A 24,379-nucleotide genomic window follows, 5' to 3' on the forward strand; every position below is an offset into this window, starting at 1 on the left:
TTTCTGCAGTTTTGTCGGGATCATGGCATTAGAAGACACTTCACAGTTCGAGAGACACCGCAACAGAACGGGGTGGCTGAGAGATTGAACCGTACCTTGCTGAAGAAGGTGCGGTGTATGATGACACAGAGTGGATTGCCTAGATCCTTTTGGGCCGAGGCGGTAGTTTATGCGAGCCATCTTGTGAACAGGTTGCCGTGCACTGCGATCGACGGGAAGAATCCTTTGGAGCGCTGGTTTGGTTTGGTGGCTAGTGACTATAAGTCGCTTTGGATATTCGGGTGTCCAGCTTATTATCATGTCAGTGACGGTAAATTAAATCCGAGAGCGAGGAAAGCAGTCTTTGTGGGATTTAGAGATGGAGTCAAAGGCTTTAAGTTATGAGATCCACATGACAAGAAGATAATTATTAGCAGAGATGTCACATTTGATGAGACGTACATGATGAGGCCTCGAGCCCCTCAGCAGGTGGAGGGAGACCATACAGGAGAGATATCGCAGCAGGTGGAGGATGATGTGACTCCACCCACTCCAGAGAGCACTGTATCCATCGAGGCTCCTACAGAGGTGACACTGGGAGGAGATGAGATGACAGCCAGGCAGATACAGGGTACAGTGGATCATGGGACTCATGAACAGGGTCATGTTCAGAGGTCCATTGCAGCAAATAGACCGAGGAGAGAGATTCGTCGGCCAGCTAGGTATAATGATGTCATGGTCGCATATGCATTATCAGTGGAGATCGTTGATGATATGGTTTCAGCCACATTCAGGGAGGCAGAGTCTAGCCCCGATTCGATCAGGTGGAGGGAAGCTATGGAGGAGGAGATGCGGTCTCTTCAGAAGAACGATACTTGGACACTTGCACATCTACCTAAGAGTAAGAAGGCTATAGGTTGTAAGTGGGTATATGCGAAGAAGGAGGGATCTTCTATTGGGGACATAAGGTTCAAAGCCATATTGGTTGCCAAGGGATATGCACAGCTTGAGGGCATTGATTACAATTGGGGACATAAGGTTCAAAGCCATATTGGTTGCCAAGGGATATGCACAGCTTGAGGGCATTGATTACAACAAGGTATTTTCACCCGTTGTGAAGCATTCGTCGATACGGATTTTATTAGCGTTGGTGGCACAGTTGGATTTGGATTTGGTCCAAATGGATGTGAAGACAACCTTTCTACACGATGATTTAGATGAGGAGATCTACATGACACAACCCCAGGGTTTCAAAGCTGCGGGAAAGGAAGATTTGATTTGTAAGCTGAAGAAGTCTCTTTATGGTTTGAAGTAGTCACCAAGACAGTGGTATGAGAGATTCGACGGCTTTATGATTGGCCGAGGGTACACAAGGAGCCCATATGACCCATGTGTTTATATGCACAAGCTACATGATGGGGAGCACATATATTTGCTTTTATATGTTGACGATATGCTTATTTCTTCCAGGAATTCTTCGGCTATTCGAAAGTTGAAAGATGAGCTGTCATCCGAGTTTGAGATAAAGGATCTTGGAGAGACAAAGAAGATATTGGGTATGGAGATCGAGAGAGACAGAGTAAAAGGGAGTTTGAAGCTTACACAGAAGAGCTACTTGCAGAAGATGTTGAAGAAATTCAGCTTTGATGGCAATGCAAAAGCAGTTAGCACACTATTGGCTCCCCACTTCAAGCTTTCAGCATTGATGTCACCTGTTTCAGTTGATGCCAGTGCAGTAGGTAGCTTGATGTATGTGATGGTGTGTACGAGGCCAGATTTGTCACAGGCCGTGAGCATGGTATCGAGATACATGCACGACCCCAGGAAGGGTCATTGGGAGGCCGTGAAGTGGATTCTACGGTATGTTCGAGGCACCATGGATGTTGGTTTAGTATTCCAGAAGGATGAGAATGATGGGCAGGATTGTATTGGATATGTGGATTCAGATTATGCTGGAGATCTTGACAAACGTCGGTCTACTTCAGGTTGTGCTTTTACATTGGCAGGTGCACCTGTATGTTGGCGTTGCACGCTTCAGTCCACAGTGGCTCTCTCTACTATAGAGGCAGAATATATGACAGTTACTAAAGCTATTAAGGAGGCTTTTATGGTTGTGTGGATTATTGGAGGACTTGGAGATCGCTCAGGAGACTATTCGGGTATATTGTGATAGCATGTCGACTATCTATTTGGTGAAGAACCAGGTTTATCACGCGCGCACGAAGCACATCGACGTCAGATTCCACTTTGTACGTGACGTTTTGGATGATGAAGACGTCATATTAGAGAAGGTCCACACGAATGATAACCCTGCAGATATATTGACCAAAGTTATTTCAGGAGTGAAATTTGGTCATTGTTTGAAGCTTTTGAACATCCTTCAGTGCTGAGGCCTTTGGAGGCCATTTGGGTAAACTACGTTCAGCTTGATTCCTTGGGCAAGAGGATACGTAGGCAGTCTATCAGATGCAGCCGGTTTAATCAGTTCAGATGGGGGGAGATCGCGTTTCAGCTCTAGATTGGTTCCCTGACTTGTTGAGGGACTATTGGATGATTTGGTGTCGGCTCAGTTTTGGTGGAAACATTCGCCGAGGTGGAGAATTGAAGAATTATAGGAAATCAGCAAAGGAATTAGCAGGAAGAAGAAGCCAGACAGATTAGCGATCGACCGCCGCGGTCGGCCGCGAACGTGCACTTCGGAGATGAAGGCGGTCGACCGCCGCGGTCGACCGTGGATGACTGTAATGGATTTTCTCTCGGGTTTTGGGGTTCGGTCGCCCGCCGCGGTCGACCGCGAGACCTGCGCGGTCGACCGTCGTGGTCGACCGTCGATGTTTCTGGGCTGGGCTTCAGTTTTTTGACCCGATTCGTTTTGTAAGTTATATATATCCCTAAACCTGATTTGTTAGGGTTAAGTAAGGACGAATTTGAGCAGTCTTTGAGAGAGAATTGTTGCATCCAATTGTGGAGAGTTGTGAGAGATCAAGAGCTTTGTTTTAGGGTTTGATCTGAGAGATTTGTAATCCTACTTGTATTCTCTGATTTCTAATAGTAAGAACTCCCCCCTCCTTGCCCCGTGGACGTAGGCAACTTGCCGAACCACGTAAATATTTTGTTCTTGCTGTGATTGTGGTTTGCATATTGTTTGTGGTTTAGTTCAAGTTATTGTTCGTGTTGCCCAAGAAAGCTTCCGCCGGGCACAACAAGAGGGTTTGACAGTCTTTGTTCGTGTAAAATATTATAATTTGGAGGTGATAGTGGATTGATTTTGATCCCGCGATTTTTCATTGTTGAGGATTTTCCACGTTAAATCTCATGCGATTCTATTTGTTTTTTTTTGTTGTTGTGATTTTTAGGGTTTTTGCGAGATCTAAAAATCCCAGCACATGCATTGCTACTTTTAGGACTTGTTTGGATATAGGAAAATTGGGTAGAAAGGAAGATAAAAGAACATGTTCCTCCCGTTTGAAAAGTTTTTAAGAACGGAAGTGTTTCAGCCCATTCCCCTTAATTATCCTACCCCTACCCATATTAAGGTAGAGAGAATTCTCTTAACTTGCGTTCTCTTCTCTTCCTTGTTAATTTACCCCTACCCCCAATAAGATTCCAGCACGCCCTTAAGCCCATGAATGAATAATGATTGATTGATTGTGGGGTTCCATGTCATTCTCTTGAATGGACAAGACAGAGAAATTGAAGAGAAAGGGAGATGAATAGAGATTCTTCAGCACATTATTTCAGTCATTAAAGCATTGATAACGATAGTGCATCTTGGAGAAGATGGACGCCGTCCAAATGCTTCTTCTTCTCACTGATTGGAGGAGCTCCTAGGCTTCGAGGCAGCTGTCCACTAGACAAGCACATCCAATGTGAAAATGAGAAGAAAACAAAAAAATCTCATCGATCGGTGGTTGGGCGAAGCGATCGCATCTTCGTACGTGCATCTCGATCATTAAAACCCAAGCCCGGACCCGGGCCCGGGTGGTCCGGGCCGCCCGGGAAACCGGGCCCGGGCCTGAGCGGGCCGGACACCGGGCCGGCCCGGTTTGTTTTTTTTATAATTTTTTTTTAAAAATTTTAACAAAACCATAAATCATAAATTATTATAAAAAATGTCATAAATTTAATTAATAACTTGAAATGAAATGACATAAATTACAAGTACAAAAAATGATAAAAATAACTTCTTTATTAATAATCGGTAAATCCTTTACAAGTATAAATTTATTTCGAAATTCGTCGCATCACAATAGATGAGTACATCCCAACTAGGTTGGCACCTACTCACCCATATCACTATCATTTGCAACTTTTTTCGAAATAATTTAATTCAAATTTAAAGCTAAGAAATAAAAATTACAATTTTATGAATATTATCTAATCATTATATCTATCTGCTAGTCCCAACTCTTCAAATTTATCTTCAATCATAGCAATCCGTTCGATGCCTTGTGTTCGCTTCTCGTATCTCCACCAATCCTGTAAGCACATCACCGCTTGTACAGTATACGGATCTAAGCATGTCCTGTGGTCGTCGATCAAACGTCCTGCTGTGCTGAAAGCGGATTCCGAGGCTACAGTCGAAACCTGCACTGATAGTAAGTCACGAACCATGGTGGAAAGTATAGGATATGAAACTGATCCATATACTTTCCACCATTGCAAAATATCTAAAGCATTTCCTTGACATCTAACTAAAGAAGCAGAAAAATATTCATCTATTTCAGAAACATCTAATCCTGATGAAGTTCCAGATCCACCAGTTAGTTCAGCTACCATTGCATACCTATCAAAACTTACACTTTTACCTCGACCTGTGCTCGAAGCTGAAGGTGCCGAAGCTGAAGACTGTTGTGTAGCTACACCATATCTAGCTGCATACTCATCATATAAGGTTTGAAAATAATTTCTAATAGCTAAATAATGAGTAGTAGCAGTAAGGGTGGATCCATCATCTAAGTCTATAATCTGTCCACCATACAATGATTGTAACAAACTTCGAAGGCCAATTTCCTTCAAGCATGGATCAATAAGAACACCAATACCAAAAATATGAGGAATAGGCCTAAAATACTTATTAAATTTACTCTCCATTTCAAAAATTATACTTCCAAAAATATCATCCATACGATATTTTGTAAAATTTTTTTGAATATTTAAAATTTGTAAAGCAGCTAAAGTAATAGTTGGATAATAACAACCAGATAATAACATAGTAGCATCATAAAAAACTTGTAACATCTCATTTAATTTACATATAACTGTCCATTCATCTTCAGTTATTCCATAAGCACTACCAGAGCTAGAACTAGAAGCATAAAAATTTATAAAATCATTTATAATTTCTTTATATTCTATTGCTACAGATAACATTGCATAGGTGGAATTCCACCTATGGTCAACATCTTTTGGAATTAGTCTAGGCTTATAATTTTTTCTTTTACAACATTGTTTCCATCTTTTAATTCTCATTTCAGAAGCATTATGCATATTAGTAACTGTTCTAACTTTTTCTATCATGGGTTTAATTTCAGAAAATGCACTTTGAACAATTAAATTTAAAATATGACAGATACATCTAACATGAAAAAGCTCACCATGACATGGCAATGACAAAGTTATTTTCAGAAAATCAACAGCTACATTATTATTACTTGCATTATCTAGTGAAAGAGTAAATATTCTTTGATCAATTTCTAGTTTCATAAGTTCTTCAACAATTAAATTTGCAACATTAATACCAGTGTGTGACTCTTCAATTGCAATAAAAGAAACAACTCTTTTAAACATTTTCCAACTTTCATCAATCCAGTGTGCTGTTATACATAAATAACCAGTTTGCACTCTAGATGACCAAATATCAGAAGTTAAAGAAAATTTGCAGTTTAAATTTTTAAAATAAGAAATTATTTTTCCCTGTTCCTCAACATAATATTTTAAAATATCACGTTGACAGGTTTGACGAGAAAATTTTGTAAATGCAGGATAAAAACCATCTCTAAATAAATCTTCAAATTCATCATCTTCTACTAATTTAAAAGGAAGGTTTTTAAGAACAATAAACCTGATTACGCATTTCCGGGCTCGGGCAGCGTCATAATTCCAACTGCCGAGGGTACCTGAAGAGGATGATTGGGAAAGCATAGACTGCCGGATATCACCTTGTAGATTTTGGCCTTTGTTGTGTTTTTCAATATGCCGTTTGAGATGGTTGGTGCCGCTCTTATGATGAGCTTTGAATATCTGGCCGCACAACGCACATTTCGCATTCTGAGAGATGATCCTACCGTGTTCATCCTTGGTGACGTCTATCTTCTCAAAAAAATTCCATACATCAGACCTCGGCCTTTTTGGAGCTCTTGGTGCCGTAGATTCGTCGCCACCAGATTCAGGATTAACACCGGTAGGATGAGGAGTTGTTGTAGGAGGACTCATCTCTGGATCGGTAGGAGTTGCATGTTGCTCTTCATAATCAGACCCAGAAGCCATTTGTTGGAAGTATTAGAAAATACAAAAGATTATAGGATAGTATATTAGTATGAGATAGTATAAGATTGTATAAGAGAGTAGTAGAGAGAGAAATAGATGAGTTTTGTTGTGAGAAAATGAATTGAAACCCCCCCTCTATTTATAGAAGCAGCCCCCTAGGTAAATGACCAAAAAACCCTCGAAAAATAGCCGTTTTTTGACCGTTTTAAGGGGCAAAACGGTCAAAAGACCAAATCTGGCCGTTAGGCCAGATTTGGCCCGGGCCAGCCCTGCCCGGCCAAAACAGTCACGAAAGTGACCGTTCGGCGCCGGACCGGGCCGGGTCAGCCCGGACCGGGCCGGGTCAGCCCGGCTCGGCCCGGCCATTCGAAGTCCCAGTGCCCAATTTGGCGGCACTGTTCCGGCCCAGGCCGGGCCCGGACAGAGGGCTCTCGTCAACGGCGACGGCCGGGCCCCGCGGCCGCGCGGCCACGACCGGCCGGCGCACCGGGCCGGGCCCAGGCTCCGGGCTTTTTGGACACCCCTACCCCCACCCACTCAAGCATGCGTGTTCATTTTCACTTTCATTCACGACGGACGGATCACAATTGTCGAGAAAATAAATAGATGGTCATCTTAAATTTAGTTTTTCTAACCATTAGACCAAAACTCCAGAGTTATGGTGAGAAACAATTATTATAGTTTTATATTAATTCTAACATGTTCCCGCAGGTCGAGCGCCCTTTTTAATTATTGGTCGAAACCTGGACTCACGAGCGGTGTTAATTTTTAGAAAATCCGCATTTAATTCTTGACCGGTGGGATTTAAAACTGAGTTGCTCTGATATCATCTTAAATTTAGTTCCTCTAACCATTAGACCAAAACTTCGGAGTTATGATGATGATCAAGGATTATAGTTTTATATTAATTCTAACATATCATGATTTAAAATACGCAGAAGAGTACTAACTGACACTATAATTCCTAAATTCCGTTCGAATAAATTGTAACTGCGAATTAAATGATAAACAACTATATCTGAATTCTGAGGTGATCGATGAACTGAGGGAGCGGTTGACGTGAGCTCGCACTCGCCATCTGAAAATGTACGTGATGGGATTGAAGCAGCAAATTAATTAAGATGATGGTCAGTCGCATACATGCGCATGCATGTGACTTAATTTAACTGAGCCGTTGTGTCGGTAGTAAAAAACAAATAGAAAAAAAAATAATAACTAACATAAAATGAGCAGGGCAATGTTTAAACGAAGGACATTTGACGACTTCTTTAATTCGGAAAAAGGGAAAATGAAGGATTTTGCTCGTACGATGCGACAACTTCACCTTTTTATACATTCAATCAGTCTGCTAGAAGAACTTGAAATTTCATTCTAGTGATTAAGGGGGTGTTTGGTTCAATTTCTAGAAATTATAGGAAATGTTTTCCACCTAAAATATGATTTTCTTGTATTTCTTAAAAAAATTATAGGAAAAGTTTTGAGAAATAAAAAAGTACCAATTTTCTTGTTTTTTGTACTTTGTTTGTTTGGTTCAAAACAAGAAAATAGCTCATAACTTTATAGAAAATAACAAGATTTGGTAGGTTTTTAATTAAATATGGTATGTGTCAGATTTCTGGTGATTTCCTCTCATTTTGAGAGGAAATTGTTTTTTGTAAAATTTGGTAGGTTTTTATATTTTATAGAAAATATTTCTGTAAATTTTTTGTTGAACCAAACACAATTTGCAGAAATCTCTGAAAAACTTTTAATTACAAAGTTGCCATTGTCAGATGTTTTGAGAAAAGTTTTCTCAAAAAATGTGCAACCAAACAGCCCCTAATTAATTAACTCATAATACCCTTGAAATTACCATATTCGTAATTAAGTCGTACATCTTCAAGAGGCGATCAGTGATGCTTCTTCTTAACTTAACTATAGAAAGAAATTAGATTAAAACATATCAGTCTTGAATTATAATCGGTCGAGGATATTTGAATTGTGATTTGTTACGACAAGCGAAATTAAGATTTTTGAATAACCCACACACGCGCAGGGATTGCCCCCACTTGCCAAAATTTTCCGTAATAATGAATACACGTGCGTGCGGGCATTTTTGGGTTTCAATTAATGCGTGCACCCAACTCCACTCGTGGGGGTTAGTTTTTGACGCATAATTCAATCCACTTCGTGGGTGTGATAAATAATCATGAGGAGCAGACGATGATGGCACACTGCTGAAGGGGCCATCTCTATTTATGAGGCGAAGACGGCCAACTAACTGTTTATAGATAAGATGGTGATATATAATGGGCGCTTCTACGGGGACCGGAAAACGGGACAGGTAGGGGGACATGTGAGGTGTCCCTTCTTAATTGCATATTGAGCTGGCCATGACCAGCTCATTATGCAATCAGAGGGGAGCACCTCACTTGTCCCCCTCTATCTGTCCTATTTTCGGGTCCGTGAGCTATTTTTCATATAAAATCTACCCTTTTAATTAACTAACAAAAAATAAATATTGCACGCATTGGCTGAAGCCTTCATTTCTCTGTCTTAAGTCGAATTTTGATAGATGTTATTGTCTCCCAAAGTTATTTATTCATTCAATTTGGATAAGAGAGAAGGGATTTTTATTGGATGGGACAAGGTCAGAGGTTAGACTGAGTTTCATGCTTTTTAATTGCTATATGAGGTGCTAGTTAATATTTGTTCTCCCGAGATTGAGATATCCTAGCAACATCGCCCGCGCTTTATTATTTTTGTGTGAAACTATCCGGTAGGTTTTGTTAAGAAATATAGTGATTTTTAAATCAATACGTATCCATGCTTCTTGTATCACCATGGGTATAAGGATTTTTCTAAGGGGTGTCCATAAACATTCATCGAAAGATGAGAGAGGTAAAGAGGAGAGACGTTGTGAGAAATCAATGTGAAATCATGGGGATCCACTTGCTATTCATATATCTGTATCTGCTTACCAATTATAGATACAAATGCAAATTCGGATATGCCTCGGTAAGGAATATTGATATACATATCCACTAAAATCGGATATGGACACATATACGAATAATACTTGTGACTGCGGTTATATAAGCATATATAAATGTGAAAATAGAACAAACATGAGAAAACCAGATTAGATCTATTGATCGTCAAAATTAACCTTAAATTCATTAATCTAAGGATTAGAGCAGCTACTCCAACTTTATGGCCAACATGTATTTGGATATTTTGGATACAAATTCGAATAGTTCACTACATATGGAAAAATATCCTAGTTGTTGTAGATTTTAGTGATCACCAGTTATAGATTTCACATTCGCACCCTAATAGGCTATAGAAGAGCCCACAAGTTATTATTGCCAGCAAAATTGATTTTAGTAATCACTAGTTATTATTGCCAGCAAACTTGCTATTATAGGCTATAGAAGAGCCCACGAGGCCGGGCCCAAACTTAAAGCCCGCTTCACTTTTTTAAAAAATAGGTCGAACCGCCGGCCTCCAACTGAAAATGGACACGATGTCCGATCTCCTCTCTCCCCTCGACACACCCCCGCATCGCCGAGATCAACTCCTTCCTCGCCTCCCACTTCGAATCCGCCGGCCGCCAAGTCCCCGACTTCGACTTCACCCCTCGCACCGTCGCTCACCTCCACTCCATCGCGTCGCTGTCCCAGTCGAGGTCTCGAGCTGCGTCGATCGTTGCCGGAGATCTGCGGACAAAGGCGAGCGAGTACCGAGCGCAGGCGGCGAGGATAAGGGAGATCTTGGATGGGGTTGGATTGGGGCAGGAGAGGTTGTCTCCCGATGCGATTGGATCTGCTCAGATCGTGGCGAAGGTGGCCGATCTGCTTGGGGTCAGGGACACTGAGACAAGCAGGTCAGGTTTCTAGGGTTAGGGTTTTGAAAATCTTGTTCGAGGTTTTTGGATTTATTTAATGATTTCACATTTACTTGAATAGCTAGGTTGGAAATTTTGGTAAATCGCACTTCAAAAAGATATTGATATCACCAACAATTATTGCTGTAACTTTGCTGCTTGTTTATCGAATCTCAATTGTAAGCATTTTAACTTCTTTAAGATGAAATCTCTGTATCTATTTTAACCATAAATGACCTTTTTTCCCACCCTTCCTAATTCATGTCAAGAAATTTCAATGGATTTACATGTTCTAATGCTGAACTGTGAAATGAAAATTTGTTTTTGAATGAGCCTGTTCCTGTGGTTGTTGTCATTTTATTCGCTGAAGTGGACTTGCATGCAGTTTTGCAGTGGCCATGGGGGATCTGTCACTAAGGAAGGCGGATGTCGAGGAGAAGAGGGCAAAGGTGCAGAAGGAGTCCAAGGTTCTCCTTGAATACACTCGGAAGGCAATTGCAAAACTTAACGATCTTAAGAAGTAAGGATTGCTTCAATCTAATTTTTAGAGTTTTGCTTTGCCTTTTTTTTTAAAGGTTGCAGTTGTTGAGCTATGCCTTTGCTGATTCACATATTGTGCATGCTAAGATATTGTTAATTTGCTTGTTGACATTCTGCTTGACAAGACATTCCAGCATACAGTATCTAGTATTATCGTCGCAAACTTACCCGATATGCGTCTAACTTGAATCCTACTCTTATACGGACGAAATGAACTTGAAATATGTTGGCAAAATTCTAAGCCCATCTCAAAGGGGACTATTGATTTACTACATCAATATACTCAACATATTAGCTTTCATTGAATGATCTTTAAACCCCCTTCAGTTTTACGAGGTTGAATTAGAGTGCATTTCTTTTTGAATTATAGTGGTCGACTTCCCCTTTGTTTAGGAACATTTTTTGAAATCCAAGATGAATTTCTTTTGCTTTTCTTTTTTCCCCCTGCTGTAATGCTAGCTCCCTAACGTTTGCAGAACCTTTGTGAAGTTTGAAAGTGATGTTGCTGCTCGAGAGGCTCAAATGCACCAGTGGCAGACAAACATGGCAATAATGGATTCAAAAGAAAGGCAATACATACTGCAGCACTCCAATTATAAGGTATGCTCAGTTTTCACTTGGACTTACGTGATCTAAAATTTGTTGCGCACCTGGTGAATGACATGTTTTGAGAGTTAGTCTGCGCTATGTTTGAGCAACGGTGATGTTTATCTTTCTGTCATCGAGGAGTTTATGAGCATTACCTTTCTTTTTCTTGATGCAAATAATCAAGATGGACACATAGGTGGCAAGGTATCATGGGTGTTGAATATTGAATAGGAGCATATGCCATATACTTTAAGTTCATAATTGATACTTGTGTTAAAAGCATTCCGATAATAAATAATATTTTATGCCATATGAGTGACAGGAAGTGACCAATTATCGGGAGATGAAGTTCATACATGCCTTTCTAGTTAATTACAAGGTCTCCCTATGTTTGTCGGTTTCAGAATTCAAACTTCACTTAAGGTCAGATGTTTTGAACTGTTGACAATGTACAAAGTGAAGAAGCTTTAACTAGAAGTGCTCATATTTGTAGGTAAATCTGTTCTGACAAAGATGTCAAAACCATTGGTCTCTGATGAAATATGATTTGACTGTGCAAAAGAGAATGCAACAGCTTGGTCTGAGTTCTTGGACCCATTTATCAAGTACTGGGATTATCAACCTGTTACCTGATTTAACCTACTGAATCAGACGAAACTCTTATCAAAATGATTCTGTTCAAGTTCTTTTGGGAAATGGTGACTTGTGATCCTAGGTTAGGGCCTTGGAATGACTGGTGGGTCTCTAATGTCCCTTTATTTTTAATAATTTTGGGCGTAATTAGATCTTTTGATGTTGTTTTTTTAATGGTTTTTGTTTTAAAAAACAATTAAAACTTTATTGTTATAATTTAGTCCCGCATCAGCTCAATCTATATAGACCTATACTAGTATACTACTGCAATGTATTTATGATCTAGATTCTGATAATTTAGTCCGGTCTCTCTTCTTCCACATCATGATACTAGCATTTTGAAACAGAAGAATGTTATCCATATTAAAACTTTATTCTTTTTGTCAATATTCCTAATGATTTTGATCAGAGATTATCATTTTTTGCTTCATAGTACTCATTCTTCAAATTATAAATGAGCAGGCTTTGCTAAATCGTGCGGGCTACACCCCAGAGATCAATCATGGAGTGTTGATGGAAATGGCTGAGCATAGGAAAGACCTAGAGAAGAAAACAAAGCCAATTTTGGACACCTTAAGGAGTTACCAGGACTTGCCTCCTGTATGCCTCTTTTTCCTTCTAAACAATTGTCACATATTTCTGGGTACTCACACATGTTAACCTAGTTTTTTTTTCCTTGCTATTTTATTCAGGATAAAGCTCTTGCTGCATTGGCTATTGAGGATAAGAGAAGGCAATATGCAGCTGCAGAGAAGTATCTTGAAGAAGTTCTGCATTCTGCTCTAACCACACCCGAATTATGAGGTGTATGTGCTAAGTTTCCTTATATGTAATTTGGTATCTTGCATGTTCTGATTTCAATCTGCATTCATCCTATACAAATTACATGTTTTTATGATTTTCTAGGATGATCTTCAAGTGTCAAATTATATGAATTGCTCTTTCCATTTGTTATGCTTGAAGTCTGAACATAATTGTAATGAAGAAATTTTAGTTTGTCTGTGAAGTACCTCGTGTAAGGTCTACATGATGTAGGTCTGGGTTGTTTCTTTTGGTAACAGTAGCTTTCCACATTATTATAGTGTTTCGTGGCATTGACAATTTTCTGGTTTAGCTTAAATTCAATAATTAAAAATTTTCTTTTTAGTTTCTTCTGAAATTTTGAAATTTATAAAATTACTGGTTAATCTTTCTTGATTATCATTTCATTGGCTTGCTTATTGCCATGCCTACACCTGCATGTTCCTTCTAGTTTCATACTCTGGCAAAAGGCCATTTTAGTCCCTGTACTTGGGCTTCACTGTAATTGGTCCTCATGTTTTTTTCCTCAACTTGGTCCCTTACAAACTAGTCCTTTTTGACATCCGTTAAAAATTGAATGCCAAATTTTCATTTATGACCACATTACCCTCAACGACATGGCTTCATTCTCAAATTGGTCATTGTACTCACTTTTTTCTCAACTTGGTCATCATAGCACACCTGAATTACAAACTAAGTTCTTTTTTAGTTTATGTCGTTCAATTTATTAGCATCTTTTAGTTAGAGTATATATGGAGTGTTATATGTTACTACTTTGTGTGATGTTGATGTGGTCACACGTCCAAGCTGTTATACTACATTATAAGGATATCCAAATTATAAGCTGAGATATTTTATGCTGTGCATCTCTTATCACACTGGCTGCAAAATGAAGTGATACATCAGCCATGTATGTTCATATTTATTACATAAAAGAATTTTACTAAAAAGATTTACTAGATACTATTACTCGTGAGCCTATATACTGCATCTGTACTTTATAATTGTCAAGGTGGGCAAGTTCCATCCATGCACATGTAGTTATATATCCATCCTTTTCTCCAAACTCATAATTTTAACTTAGTTCGTAGCTGAGGTGTGTTTCAGGGACCAAGTTAAGAGAATAGTAAGCATGGGGACCATTTTGAGTAGGAAGCTACATCATTGAGGGTAACGTGTTAAAAGAAAATTTAACACACAATCTTAAAGGGAAGTCAAACACGGACTTAGTTTGTAACTGAGGTATGGTACGAGGACCAAGTTGAGAAAAAATTAAGTATAGGGACCGGTTTGAGTATGAAGCCTCAGTACAGGGACTAAAGTGGCCTTTTAACCTTTTAAACTCCTACTTTATCTTGTTGACACTCAAATTAAAAATCCCGATTTTAATCATCAAAGGTTGTGACGATGCTTACTATTTCAGTACTCTGATAGCCAAGAAAATTTCATCTTCACCCTGGGTTTTACTTCGAAGGACATTCTTCGTGGGAACTTGGAAGAGAGTAAAATAATCTGCTTATGTATTTCTTGGCCGCCACATTATACTTGGTGTTTTCAAATGATCATTATAACAATCCACTTATAATACTCTATTGTTCTTTGCAGGTTGTAGCATTCATTCTGGGTTTTGTGATGAAAGCTTAGCTGCAAGGTTTCTTAGCCAAACATCGAGCAGAGTTCATGTTTATTGTTCAATATATGCTACAAGCATAATTACAATGTGGTAATGTATTTTTTTTTTCCTTTTTTTTTTGCTCTTAATGGGTGCATGTTCATCCCACATAACTCTAACGTAACGCATGATTAGTCTGACTTGAGATTTCTCTCCTTGTATATACTGTTTATTGATTTACATATGGTCTGAATTTTTGTTCCCCTGTCATATACCTTTAAGCCATGAATCTTGCACGTGCATTTTCTGGGGATTTTTTTTGCCCCCGGCTCCTAGTTTGATGATTATTCGACTTGATCTTTTCGGAATTCTCAGTGTTACTTCTTTAAAGAAGAATGTCTGTCGAGAGAAAATAATGCAGTAAACAAAAAGTAACCAAAATCCTTCAACTGTGCGATTGTTTTGTTAGCATTTCTCTTTCAATCTCATTAACCACTTGCGGGAATAAAATTCTACGAAAATGCCCCTGAGCAGGGGATCCTATTTCCTAATCCTATTCCAGTTTCACTTCAGTTCCACCTCCTACTCCAAATATTTACAAAAAAAGAAAAAAAGAAAAAAAAACTACCTGACACCAAACTATTTCATTCATTTGCAATAGAGGAATCTCCGCTGGTGCACTTCTTGCACGTCGGAGCTCCGGGATCGACTTTGGGTGGTAGGTCGAGATGCAGCACCGACCCCTCCGGCTGCTTTACCCGCAGCTTCAGTTCCTGCAACTCCTTTTTCAGTCTCCGGTTCTCTTCATTCAGAGTCTCACACCACTTCTTCAGTAGTTGGAAGTCCACTTCCATCTGCTTCAACTTATTCCTAATGACCGGAAAAAAATCAATAAATATTTGAGAATAAAGATACAAAAACAAAAAAAACAAAGGATTAATAAGATCGGTTTCATGTCATACCTTGCTCTCCTGTTCTGAAACCAGACCTCGATTTGTCGAGGTCTTAAGTTCAACTTTTCAGCCAGTTCTTGTTTCTGAAACTGCAGAAATATAGTACAAATTGGTTAATTAATTAGTAAATAATTAAGTTTTTATGGAAACAATAAACAAGTGCATAATTAAAGTTAATAATGAATGATCAAACTTGTGAGTGTAGCCGTTTTCATCTCCGATGAAAACTAAGGCCTTAATTTCCTTAAAAAAAAAGAAGAAGAAGAAAGAAAGAAATAGTGGTCCATATGCTCTAAGTTGATCTAAATGCATATAAATGAATAATGAATGGCAATTAATAGATAAAATATTAATTTTATGAGCACAATTTGATAGAAACTATCAAATAGTCCATATAACCGGGAACTTTTTCATAATTTAAGGAAAAGAAAACAAATTACGAAAAAATTCTCATCCGAGTTGAGACTACAATTTATCCCAATATTCATGCAAAAATAAAAATAAAAAGTAAATTTACAGACTTACACCGTTAAGGGTATTGTGCTCTCGAAAAGTGTCTTCAAGCAGAGTAACCTGTTCTGGTGATAACCTAAGCTTCTTATTCCCTCCACCACCCCCACTTCTATTTTCTTTAGCTATAGACTCATCATCATCTCGATCCATACTCTGCGATCTCTTTCTTTGTCGATCTTTTTCTTCTCCTTCTCCTTCCTTTTTCGGAGGGAAGAGGATGTGAAGCTTATGATCATGCGAGATAGGATAGTTTTCATGGCTTCCTATCGCAAGGCCGAGGCCAATCTTGCTCTCCTCTATATGATCATGACCTCCTTCCATTTGTGAGTTATGTTGCTTGACTCTCTATGATTCCTTGTTAGAGTAAGTTATATATATAGGGAGAGGGATTTATTAAGGAGTTTGTTATATTGAAAGTGATCAAATTAAGGGAGTTTCTCTTTGGGTGTGTTTTAATATGGGGAGTAAGGGTGTGCGTTGGAATGTGTTATTGACTCCTTAAAGATGGTAAGAGAGAGAAAAAAGAAGAAAGATAACTACTCATCAAGTCAGCATATAAAGTCTATTTCCGGGCAGTTTCTTCTTCTTTTGGAGATCAAATCTTGATCATACTTTGTGATATTACCACCTCCACCAACAACAAATAAAGAAGGATAACATCCGCATTTAAAACTATTTATTTATGATTGTGTGTTTGTTGTCTCCTACCACCTTACTATTATGGAAAAATATTTAAATTAAAAAAATGAGGCGAGATTTCTTTGTACCCAATAATTTCCTTGGACTTTGTCATTTTTGTATTTCGCTAGCAATATTGTGAATAAATTGAACACGTACGGTATTGTGGACTAATGGATCTTATAGATGAGAATCATGGGTTGATCTAATCCAGAGAGTTGACCAAACACGCAGGGGGCCAAACCACCTTTGAGATATGTTCACATGAGCAACAGAAAATATTCATAGAAAAATTATGTAATTATAGTTAACTAGGAATTTTAACATACACCTCTGTGAGTAATTGTTACTCTTGTACTATAGTTATGTTGAGAACTATCTAAATACTAATTGCAAAATATTATTGAGTATTTTATTCATGAGATTACAGCAAGGAATTTCTTATTTTTAAAATTTTATTATCCATAAGTGCTTCTCAAAATTTTTAGCTGACGGGGGCCATTAAACATTGGTAGTCCAAGGCATTACTTAACCCATTAATGCATTTATTTCTCATTAACTTTTATAATTTAGATCTTCCAATTTCTCGAGGTGGAAGAAAACCATGATTATATCCCCATAAAAACTCCGGTCTTGATGGAGGAAACATTGGTCCGCACATGTTCCCTCTCCTTTGACTAAATACGATAATATACAAAAATCACAGGCAAATTCCCTCATTCGTGGTTGCGATTTTTTGTTTAGTATGGGTTTGGACGATTAACATCCAAATATTGAAAATTTAGGATTTACATTGGTCCGTTTGGACGATTAACATCCAAATATTGAAAATTTAGGATTTAGATTTAAAAAGCCTAAATTGTTTACTACTCCGAGTGCGATAAGTCGATGAAAATTGTTCAGCTTATAATTTCTTATACAACGAAAAAACAGTAAGAAAAGAGCAATAATTTCTTAGCAAACTCTCAAAGTTCAAGGGCTATAATAAATGTTTGACTGTTTGTTGGGTTTCTGTTAGAGAACTTAACTGTCTATACGTGCACAGTTAAGCTGTTAATTTCTGTTATTACTGTTGCAATTATGTGCATGTGCACAGTCTGTTAGAGTGAGAAGAATTGTATAAATAGATGTTGTAATAATTGAGATACAAGTTCTGTTGAATAAGAAATCTCTTCTCCTCAATTCTATACAATCTTCTTGTCCAATTCTCTCTCTTTATCTCTCATATCTCTGTCTCTTCTTCTCCAAGCTGAATTTCGCTGAAAACAATGGCTAGAAAGATGAATCGAGGACTTCGATCCTCACAATTGGTATCAGAGCAACAAGAAACTGAAGCGGGCGCTGAGGATTTCTTGAACGATCAGGTGGAAGTTGAGGTGGATGAGCATACTCCAGATGATAGATTTGCTCGATTAGAGGATGCTGTTATCAAGAACAGTTCTTTCAGTCGACAACAGGATTCTTTCAATCAGAGATTTTCAACACAGATGGGTGAGCTCTCTTCTAAGCTGGAGTTTCTAATCCAAGAGTTCAAGAATTTCAAGAATTCTGACCAAGGAATTCTTGGCTCTGGACCGAGGGAAGATCACAGGAATCTGAATTCAGGTTCACGAGGAGCTGGTGATTCCCATAGGAGTGATCACAGTAATGGATATCAGACCCTAAGTCGAATGACTCCTGAATTCAGTGGGGAATTTCAACCTGTCAACAGCTTTGGTAATGTATCAACTCCAAGAAACTCTTTCTTTAGCAATCAAAAACTTGTTCAACCGAAATCTTTACGGCTGGATTTTCCTTCTTTCTCTGGATCTAAAAATATTATAGCTTGGTTAGAGCAAACTGAACAAATTTTTGAGTATTATGATATTAAAAAAGATGAATGGGTCAAGGTCTGTTCATTCTACCTAAGGGATGAAGCCTTGCAGTGGTATAGATGGCTCACTAGGAATATTAAAGACTATTATCAATGGACTGTTTTTAAAGAAGAAATTATAACAAGATTTGGTCCTAGTGAACTCACGAGGCCATATGATGCTTTCTCAATCATGAGACAGACTTCTACAGTCAGGGAGTACTTGGGAAAATTTGAGCAAGCATTAGGATTGTTAGATGATCAACCCTCTAGGAGACACATTCTTGAAAGGTTTATAGGGGGATTGAAAGATGAATCGAGATATGATGTTTCAGCAGCTAGACCAACTTCTTTAAAAGGAGCTGTATCCTTGGTAAAATTATTTGAGGACAAGCAGAAAAATGAAAGGAAATATAAGGGTCATTGGAGTTTTTCAAACTCAGAAGGTTCTTCAATGAACAAATCACAAAATCCTTCTCTTAAATCTTCAGATCCTCAAGCAGTCAGACCCTTCCACCAGTTTAAGAAATTGACCCCTGAAGATATACAAAAAAGAAGAAGTCAAAACCTGTGTTTTACATGTGATGAAAAATGGCATAGGGGTCATCAGTGCAAAGGAAAACAATTGTTTGTCTTAGAAGGAATCATAGAGGGTGAACTGGATAGGACTGAAGAAGATTTTGGAGAGGAGGAAGAAGGAGATTCTAAAGTCATGGAGTTGGTTGAAAGCCTGGTCAGGGGAGCTCCCTCTATTTCAGTACATGCATTGAATGGAATTACTGCTTCCCATATAATTAGGGTGGTAGGATATTACAAAAATCAGGTTGTTAACATCTTAATAGATTCAGGATCTACACACAATTTCATCAATACCAAACTGGTTAAGAAACTGGGTATAACTGTGACAGAATCAAGTAATTTTGAGGTTCTAGTAGCCAGTGGTGAACTAATTAAAGGAGGAGGAGTGTGTCCAGGGGTAGCTTTAGACTGCCAAGGGGTGAATATTCAGGTTAACCTATTGGTTATGCCTATGGGAGGAAGTCAAGTGGTCCTAGGGGCTGACTGGATGAGAACATTAGAGGATATTACTCTGAACTTCAATAAGCTACAGGTGACATTCATGACTGAGGGGGTTAAGAAAACTTTGCAGGGGGTACTTCCAGAAGATTTGCAGTTGGTTGACAGTAAGCAAATTGCAAAAACTATCAGGGAACAAGAGCAAGGGTTCTTCATCCAATTGTGCAGTGTGAGTCTACAAAGGTGCACAACAGAAGGTGCACAGGGAGACTTACCTACAGAAGTGCAAGAACTGATACTAGAATTTGAAGATGTATTTCAGGAGCTACCACATCTTCCTCCTAGAAGGGACATAGATCATAAAATTCCACTGGAAGATGGCACAAAACCAATCTGTATCAGACCATACAGGCATGCACGTTTTCTAAAAGATGAAATTGAGAAACAAGTGGAAGACATGCTTAACAAAGGAATCATTAGACCTAGCAACAGTCCTTTCTCTTCTCCAGTTGTGATGGTAAAAAAATCTGATGGGGGGTAGAGGATGTGTATAGATTACAGATCTCTTAACCAAGCTACTATCAAAGATAAATTTTCCATACCTGTCATAGATGAACTCTTGGATGAATTACATGGGGCAAAATTCTTTACTAAGCTGGATTTAAAATCTGGATATCACCAGATTAGAATGCATGCAGCTGATATTCCAAAAACTACATTTAGGACCCATAGTGGACATTTTGAATTTCTGGTAATGCCATTTGGCCTCACTAATGCTCCTTCTACTTTTCAGGCTCTTATGAATTCTATCTTCAAAGACCTACTCAGGAAATCTATCCTTGTCTTCTTTGATGATATTTTGATATATAGTGCAAGATGGCAGGACCATTTATTTCATCTAAAACAAGTGTTTCTGATTATGAGAAAGCATCAGTTGGTAGCAAAAATGTCAAAGTGTGGTTTTGGACAACATCAAGTGGAATATTTAGGCCATGTTGTATCACAAGAAGGGGTTGGGGTTGATACTAACAAGATCAAGGCTATCATTGAATGGCCAAGACCAACAACTTTGAAGAGGCTGAGAGGTTTTTTGGGTTTAGCAGGATACTATAGGAAGTTTATCAGGGGATTTGGAGCAATAGCACAGCCCTTGACACAACTTCTAAAGAAAGGAGCTTTTATTTGGACTGATTGCACTGAAAAGGCTTTTGAAGCATTAAAGGTGGCACTGACTCAACCTGCAGTCTTAGCTATGCCCAATTTCAACTTAATATTTGTCATTGAATGTGATGCTTCAGGATCAGGTATTGGGGCTGTATTGATGCAAGAAGAAAGGCCCATAGCTTACTTCAGTTCTGCTTTGAAAGGAAGGAATGTTACACTTTTCACATATGAGAAGGAGTTGATGGCAATCATTCTGTCAACAAAAAAATGGCAGCAGTATTTACTAGGAAGAAAATTTGTGATCAGAACTGATCATCAGAGTCTCAAATACCTATTGGAGCAAAGGATTCACACAGGTATTCAAAACAAATGGTTTGCAAAATTACATGGATATGACTATAGGGTGGAATACAAGCCAGGCAAGTTGAATAAGGCTGCAGACGGCTTATCCAGACTACAGGATAATGAAGATGAGATTCCTGCTCCTATAACTGAGGTTTCAGCACTCACTACTCTTACCAGTGATTGGTTAGAGGAGATTAAACACATGTGCTCTATAGATGATTATTTTAGGCAACTGGATGACAGGTTGCTGCATGGACAAGTGAATGCTGGGAATTATTTCAAGAAAGGAGGGCTCTACTTCTACAAGGGGAGACTTTTGATTAGTCCTCAAGCTCAACACATTAAGTCTTCCTTATTAAAAGAGCACCATGATAGTCCAATAGCAGGGCACTCTGGAATCACCAGGACCCTACAGAGACTTAGGAGGGCTTGTTATTGGGAAGGTATGAAGAAGGATGTCCAGACTTATGTTCAAAATTGTGATATCTTCCAAAGGACAAAAGGGGAAAACATAGCTTCCCCAGGTCTCTTACAACCCTTACCCATTCCAGATTACATCTGGGAGGATCTTTCAATTGATTTCATTACTCAACTACCTAAAAGTGGGGATAAAAGTGTTGTTTTTGTGGTGGTTGACAGACTGTCTAAGTATGCTCATTTTTCCCCATTATCACATCCTTACAATGCTCCCTCAGTTGCTCAGGTGTTCTTTGAAGGAGTGTTTAGACTGCATGGCATGCCTAAGTCCATAGTGAGTGATAGAGATCCTTTGTTTACAAGCCTCTTTTGGAAAGAACTATTTAAATTACACAGTCAATTGAAGTTCAGTTCAGCATACCACCCCCAGACTGATGGCCAAACAGAGATCATTAACAAAATTTTAGAGGGTTATCTGCGTTGTTTTTGCTGCCACAAGCCTAAGGAATGGAGTAAATGGTTGCCTCTAGCTGAGTATTGGTATAACACCACCTGGAAAGTATCTACAAATACCACTCCTTTTGCAACTGTATATGGTAGGCAGCCCCCTTCCTTGCTCACCTATATCCCTAACAGCTGTAAGGTTGAAGCAGTGGATGGGGTTCTTTTTTCCAGAGATATAGCCCTCCAGTTTTTGAAAGACAGCTTGAAGAAATCAGTGGTACAAATGAAGAAATTTGCAGATAGACACAGAAGTCACAGAAGCTTTACAGTAGGTGATTGGGTTTATCTTAAACTTCAGCCTTATAGGCAAGTCAGTGTCTCTTCATGCAAACCTCACAAATTATCTCCCAAGTATTATGGCCCATACCAGATTTTGGAGAAGATAGGTGAGGTAGCTTACAAGTTAGAACTCCCTACTCATGCCAAGATCCACCCTGTTTTTCATGTTTCCCAGTTAAAGAGGAGGGTAGGTACTGATATCATTTTACAAAGTGACCTGCCTAGTTATGTGGAAGAAATAATTGATGAACCTGAAGCTATATTGGATAGAAGGACAATCATTAAAAGGAATCATTTGGTCTCTGAGGTTCTTATTAAGTGGAGGCAACAGCCTTTGATAGATTCAACTTGGGAATCATAGTGGGACTTGGTGAAGAGGTTTCCCACTTTTGACCTTGAGGCAAGGTCAAATTTAAGTGGGGGGAATTGTCAGGAGCAAAGGTTAAGACAGCTGGAATTGAATCAACCTGAGGGTGCAGTCGAAGAATGAAGAAGTGGTTGGACTGATACGCAAGGGTTGAACTGACAAGGGAGTTTTATGCAAAACTTTCAGAGTTCCAGAACTTGTAATAAATACTAGTAGTGGCTGTTTGCTGTTTTTCATTGTTTGCTGTTTCTTTGCTGTTTGCTGTTTTTCTGTTATTTCTGTTATGCAAAGGTACTGTTGGTGCACGTGCACGGAAGGGAATTGAACTTGTATAAATGGGAAGATGTAAAGGAAAATACTCAGGTTGTTGGATAATAAAAATCTTCCATTCTCCTTCCAATTACAACTGATATTCACAATTCTCTCTCAAATTTATCTTCATTCTCTGTCAACTTCTTCTCAAGTTCTCCAAAACTCTCGAAAATAATAGATATATTTGGTACCAAACATCAAATTTGATAATCGGTAGCAATGTGGCCACTTCTCATCCATCGTTCAATTAACTCATGTGCACTGATATTCTCTCTCTATATATATATATATACACATACAAGAACCAGTATACTTGTCTCTACGCATATTTATCCCAAACGACAGAAGCAAAATGATTGAAAAAAATACTCCTCCTAGCGTCATTGTAATTTTGGGGAGACAAGTTACCTCATTAGAATATATTAAGCTACACATATATATATATAGATCCAAACCCGTATCCCAATCGTACTTATAATTATCGGACAAAAAAATGATCGCCGTACAATTAAAAGGTCTAATCTGCCTTTGGAAAACGACAGAAAAATGACTAATAAATGAGGGTCTTCATTCTAATTTTCTAAAAAAATTTGTTAAGTTGACTGAAGTTTCAACACCTACTTTAAGTGAGCGGGGTTGACGAGTCTACACGATGATGGCTTGGAGAAGAAGTCATGAAAATACTTTTTCATTGAGAAAGGTAAAACTTAAAAAAAGTCCGATGATGGCTAAGATTTGGATGCGCGTGACAAAAGCGAGTACCTCATTATTGCACATCAAAAATGACCCGAAACTAAGGAAACTAGTTATTAATTATTTCTAGGGACTCACTAGCAATTGACGCTTGTCACGGAGAATGTGAGTCCACTAATTTTCGATGACCTCTGAGCGCCTCTTGGAAAATTTACTTCCTCTAGTTTCCCCAGTACAATACTTTGGGAAGGAAATACGTTGGGCTCCAATTAATATTTTTTAGAACTGAAAAAAAAAGAACAAGAAAAAACTACACGTTTGGTAATTCTATACTGACCAGCTCTTGTTATATTTCCCAAGTACGCTACAGATGGAGCTATGATTTTTGCAAAGAAAAATGATTTAAGGAACCAAAATATGGGATCAATGGAGGGGACAGGTGATGTGTCCCCTCCCTATTGCATAATGAGTTGGCATGACCAACTCATTATGCAATAGGGAGGGGACACCTCATCTGTCCCTTCCATTGGTCCCATATTTTGGGTCCCCGTAGCAGCACTCTTTTACAAATAATAATAATAATAATATTTTAATTCTGCCTTAAAACCGTAACCTCTCGTCATCCATCCGACTTAATTAGGATTGTAACCCTGAATTTAATAATTAAAATTACAACGAAATATCGGAATACGTATTTTTGTTGTAGTTTGAATGGTTCTTATTAGCACTTCTACTGTAGTTTGAATATCAACTCATTTCTGTTGTAGCTCCGTCTTTT

General features: G+C 38.6%; 3 protein-coding genes across 3 annotated transcripts; 2 read left to right on the plus strand and 1 right to left on the minus strand.

Annotated features, from left to right (window-relative positions):
- LOC109841354 (AUGMIN subunit 1) lies at positions 10,207-14,777 on the plus strand. Its single transcript, XM_020410292.1, has 6 exons — positions 10,207-10,333; positions 10,719-10,853; positions 11,350-11,473; positions 12,557-12,694; positions 12,787-12,898; positions 14,501-14,777. Exons 2-5 carry the CDS (start codon positions 10,732-10,734, stop codon positions 12,895-12,897), a joined length of 495 nt encoding a protein of 164 aa, XP_020265881.1. The 5' UTR covers positions 10,207-10,333; positions 10,719-10,731; the 3' UTR covers position 12,898; positions 14,501-14,777.
- LOC109843823 (homeobox-leucine zipper protein HOX1-like) lies at positions 14,981-16,299 on the minus strand. Its single transcript, XM_020412790.1, has 3 exons — positions 15,986-16,299; positions 15,470-15,549; positions 14,981-15,377 (listed from the first exon to the last, which is right to left on the minus strand). Exons 1-3 carry the CDS (start codon positions 16,292-16,294, stop codon positions 15,152-15,154), a joined length of 615 nt encoding a protein of 204 aa, XP_020268379.1. The 5' UTR covers positions 16,295-16,299; the 3' UTR covers positions 14,981-15,151.
- On the plus strand, positions 17,920-20,061 carry LOC109842623. The gene has a single exon (XM_020411474.1). It carries the CDS (start codon positions 17,920-17,922, stop codon positions 20,059-20,061), a length of 2,142 nt encoding a protein of 713 aa, XP_020267063.1.

This window comes from Asparagus officinalis, chromosome 5 (assembly GCF_001876935.1).
Source record: "Asparagus officinalis chromosome 5, Aspof.V1, whole genome shotgun sequence".
Classification (NCBI taxonomy): domain Eukaryota; kingdom Viridiplantae; phylum Streptophyta; class Magnoliopsida; order Asparagales; family Asparagaceae; genus Asparagus; species Asparagus officinalis.

Excerpts from the sequence above, each read along its gene's own strand:
- LOC109841354 (XM_020410292.1), top strand. The coding sequence starts at position 10,732 with ATGGGGGATCTGTCACTAAGGAAGGCGGATGTCGAGGAGAAGAGGGCA. Across the intron at positions 10,854-11,349 it reads AAACTTAACGATCTTAAGAA|AACCTTTGTGAAGTTTGAAA; the intron begins GTAAGGATTGCT and ends TAACGTTTGCAG. Across the intron at positions 12,695-12,786 it reads GTTACCAGGACTTGCCTCCT|GATAAAGCTCTTGCTGCATT; the intron begins GTATGCCTCTTT and ends TATTTTATTCAG.
- LOC109843823 (XM_020412790.1), bottom strand. The coding sequence starts at position 16,294 with ATGGAAGGAGGTCATGATCATATAGAGGAGAGCAAGATTGGCCTCGGC. Across the intron at positions 15,550-15,985 it reads AGCACAATACCCTTAACGGT|TTTCAGAAACAAGAACTGGC; the intron begins GTAAGTCTGTAA and ends ATATTTCTGCAG. Across the intron at positions 15,378-15,469 it reads TTTCAGAACAGGAGAGCAAG|GAATAAGTTGAAGCAGATGG; the intron begins GTATGACATGAA and ends TCCGGTCATTAG.
- LOC109842623 (XM_020411474.1), top strand. The coding sequence starts at position 17,920 with ATGGCTAGAAAGATGAATCGAGGACTTCGATCCTCACAATTGGTATCA.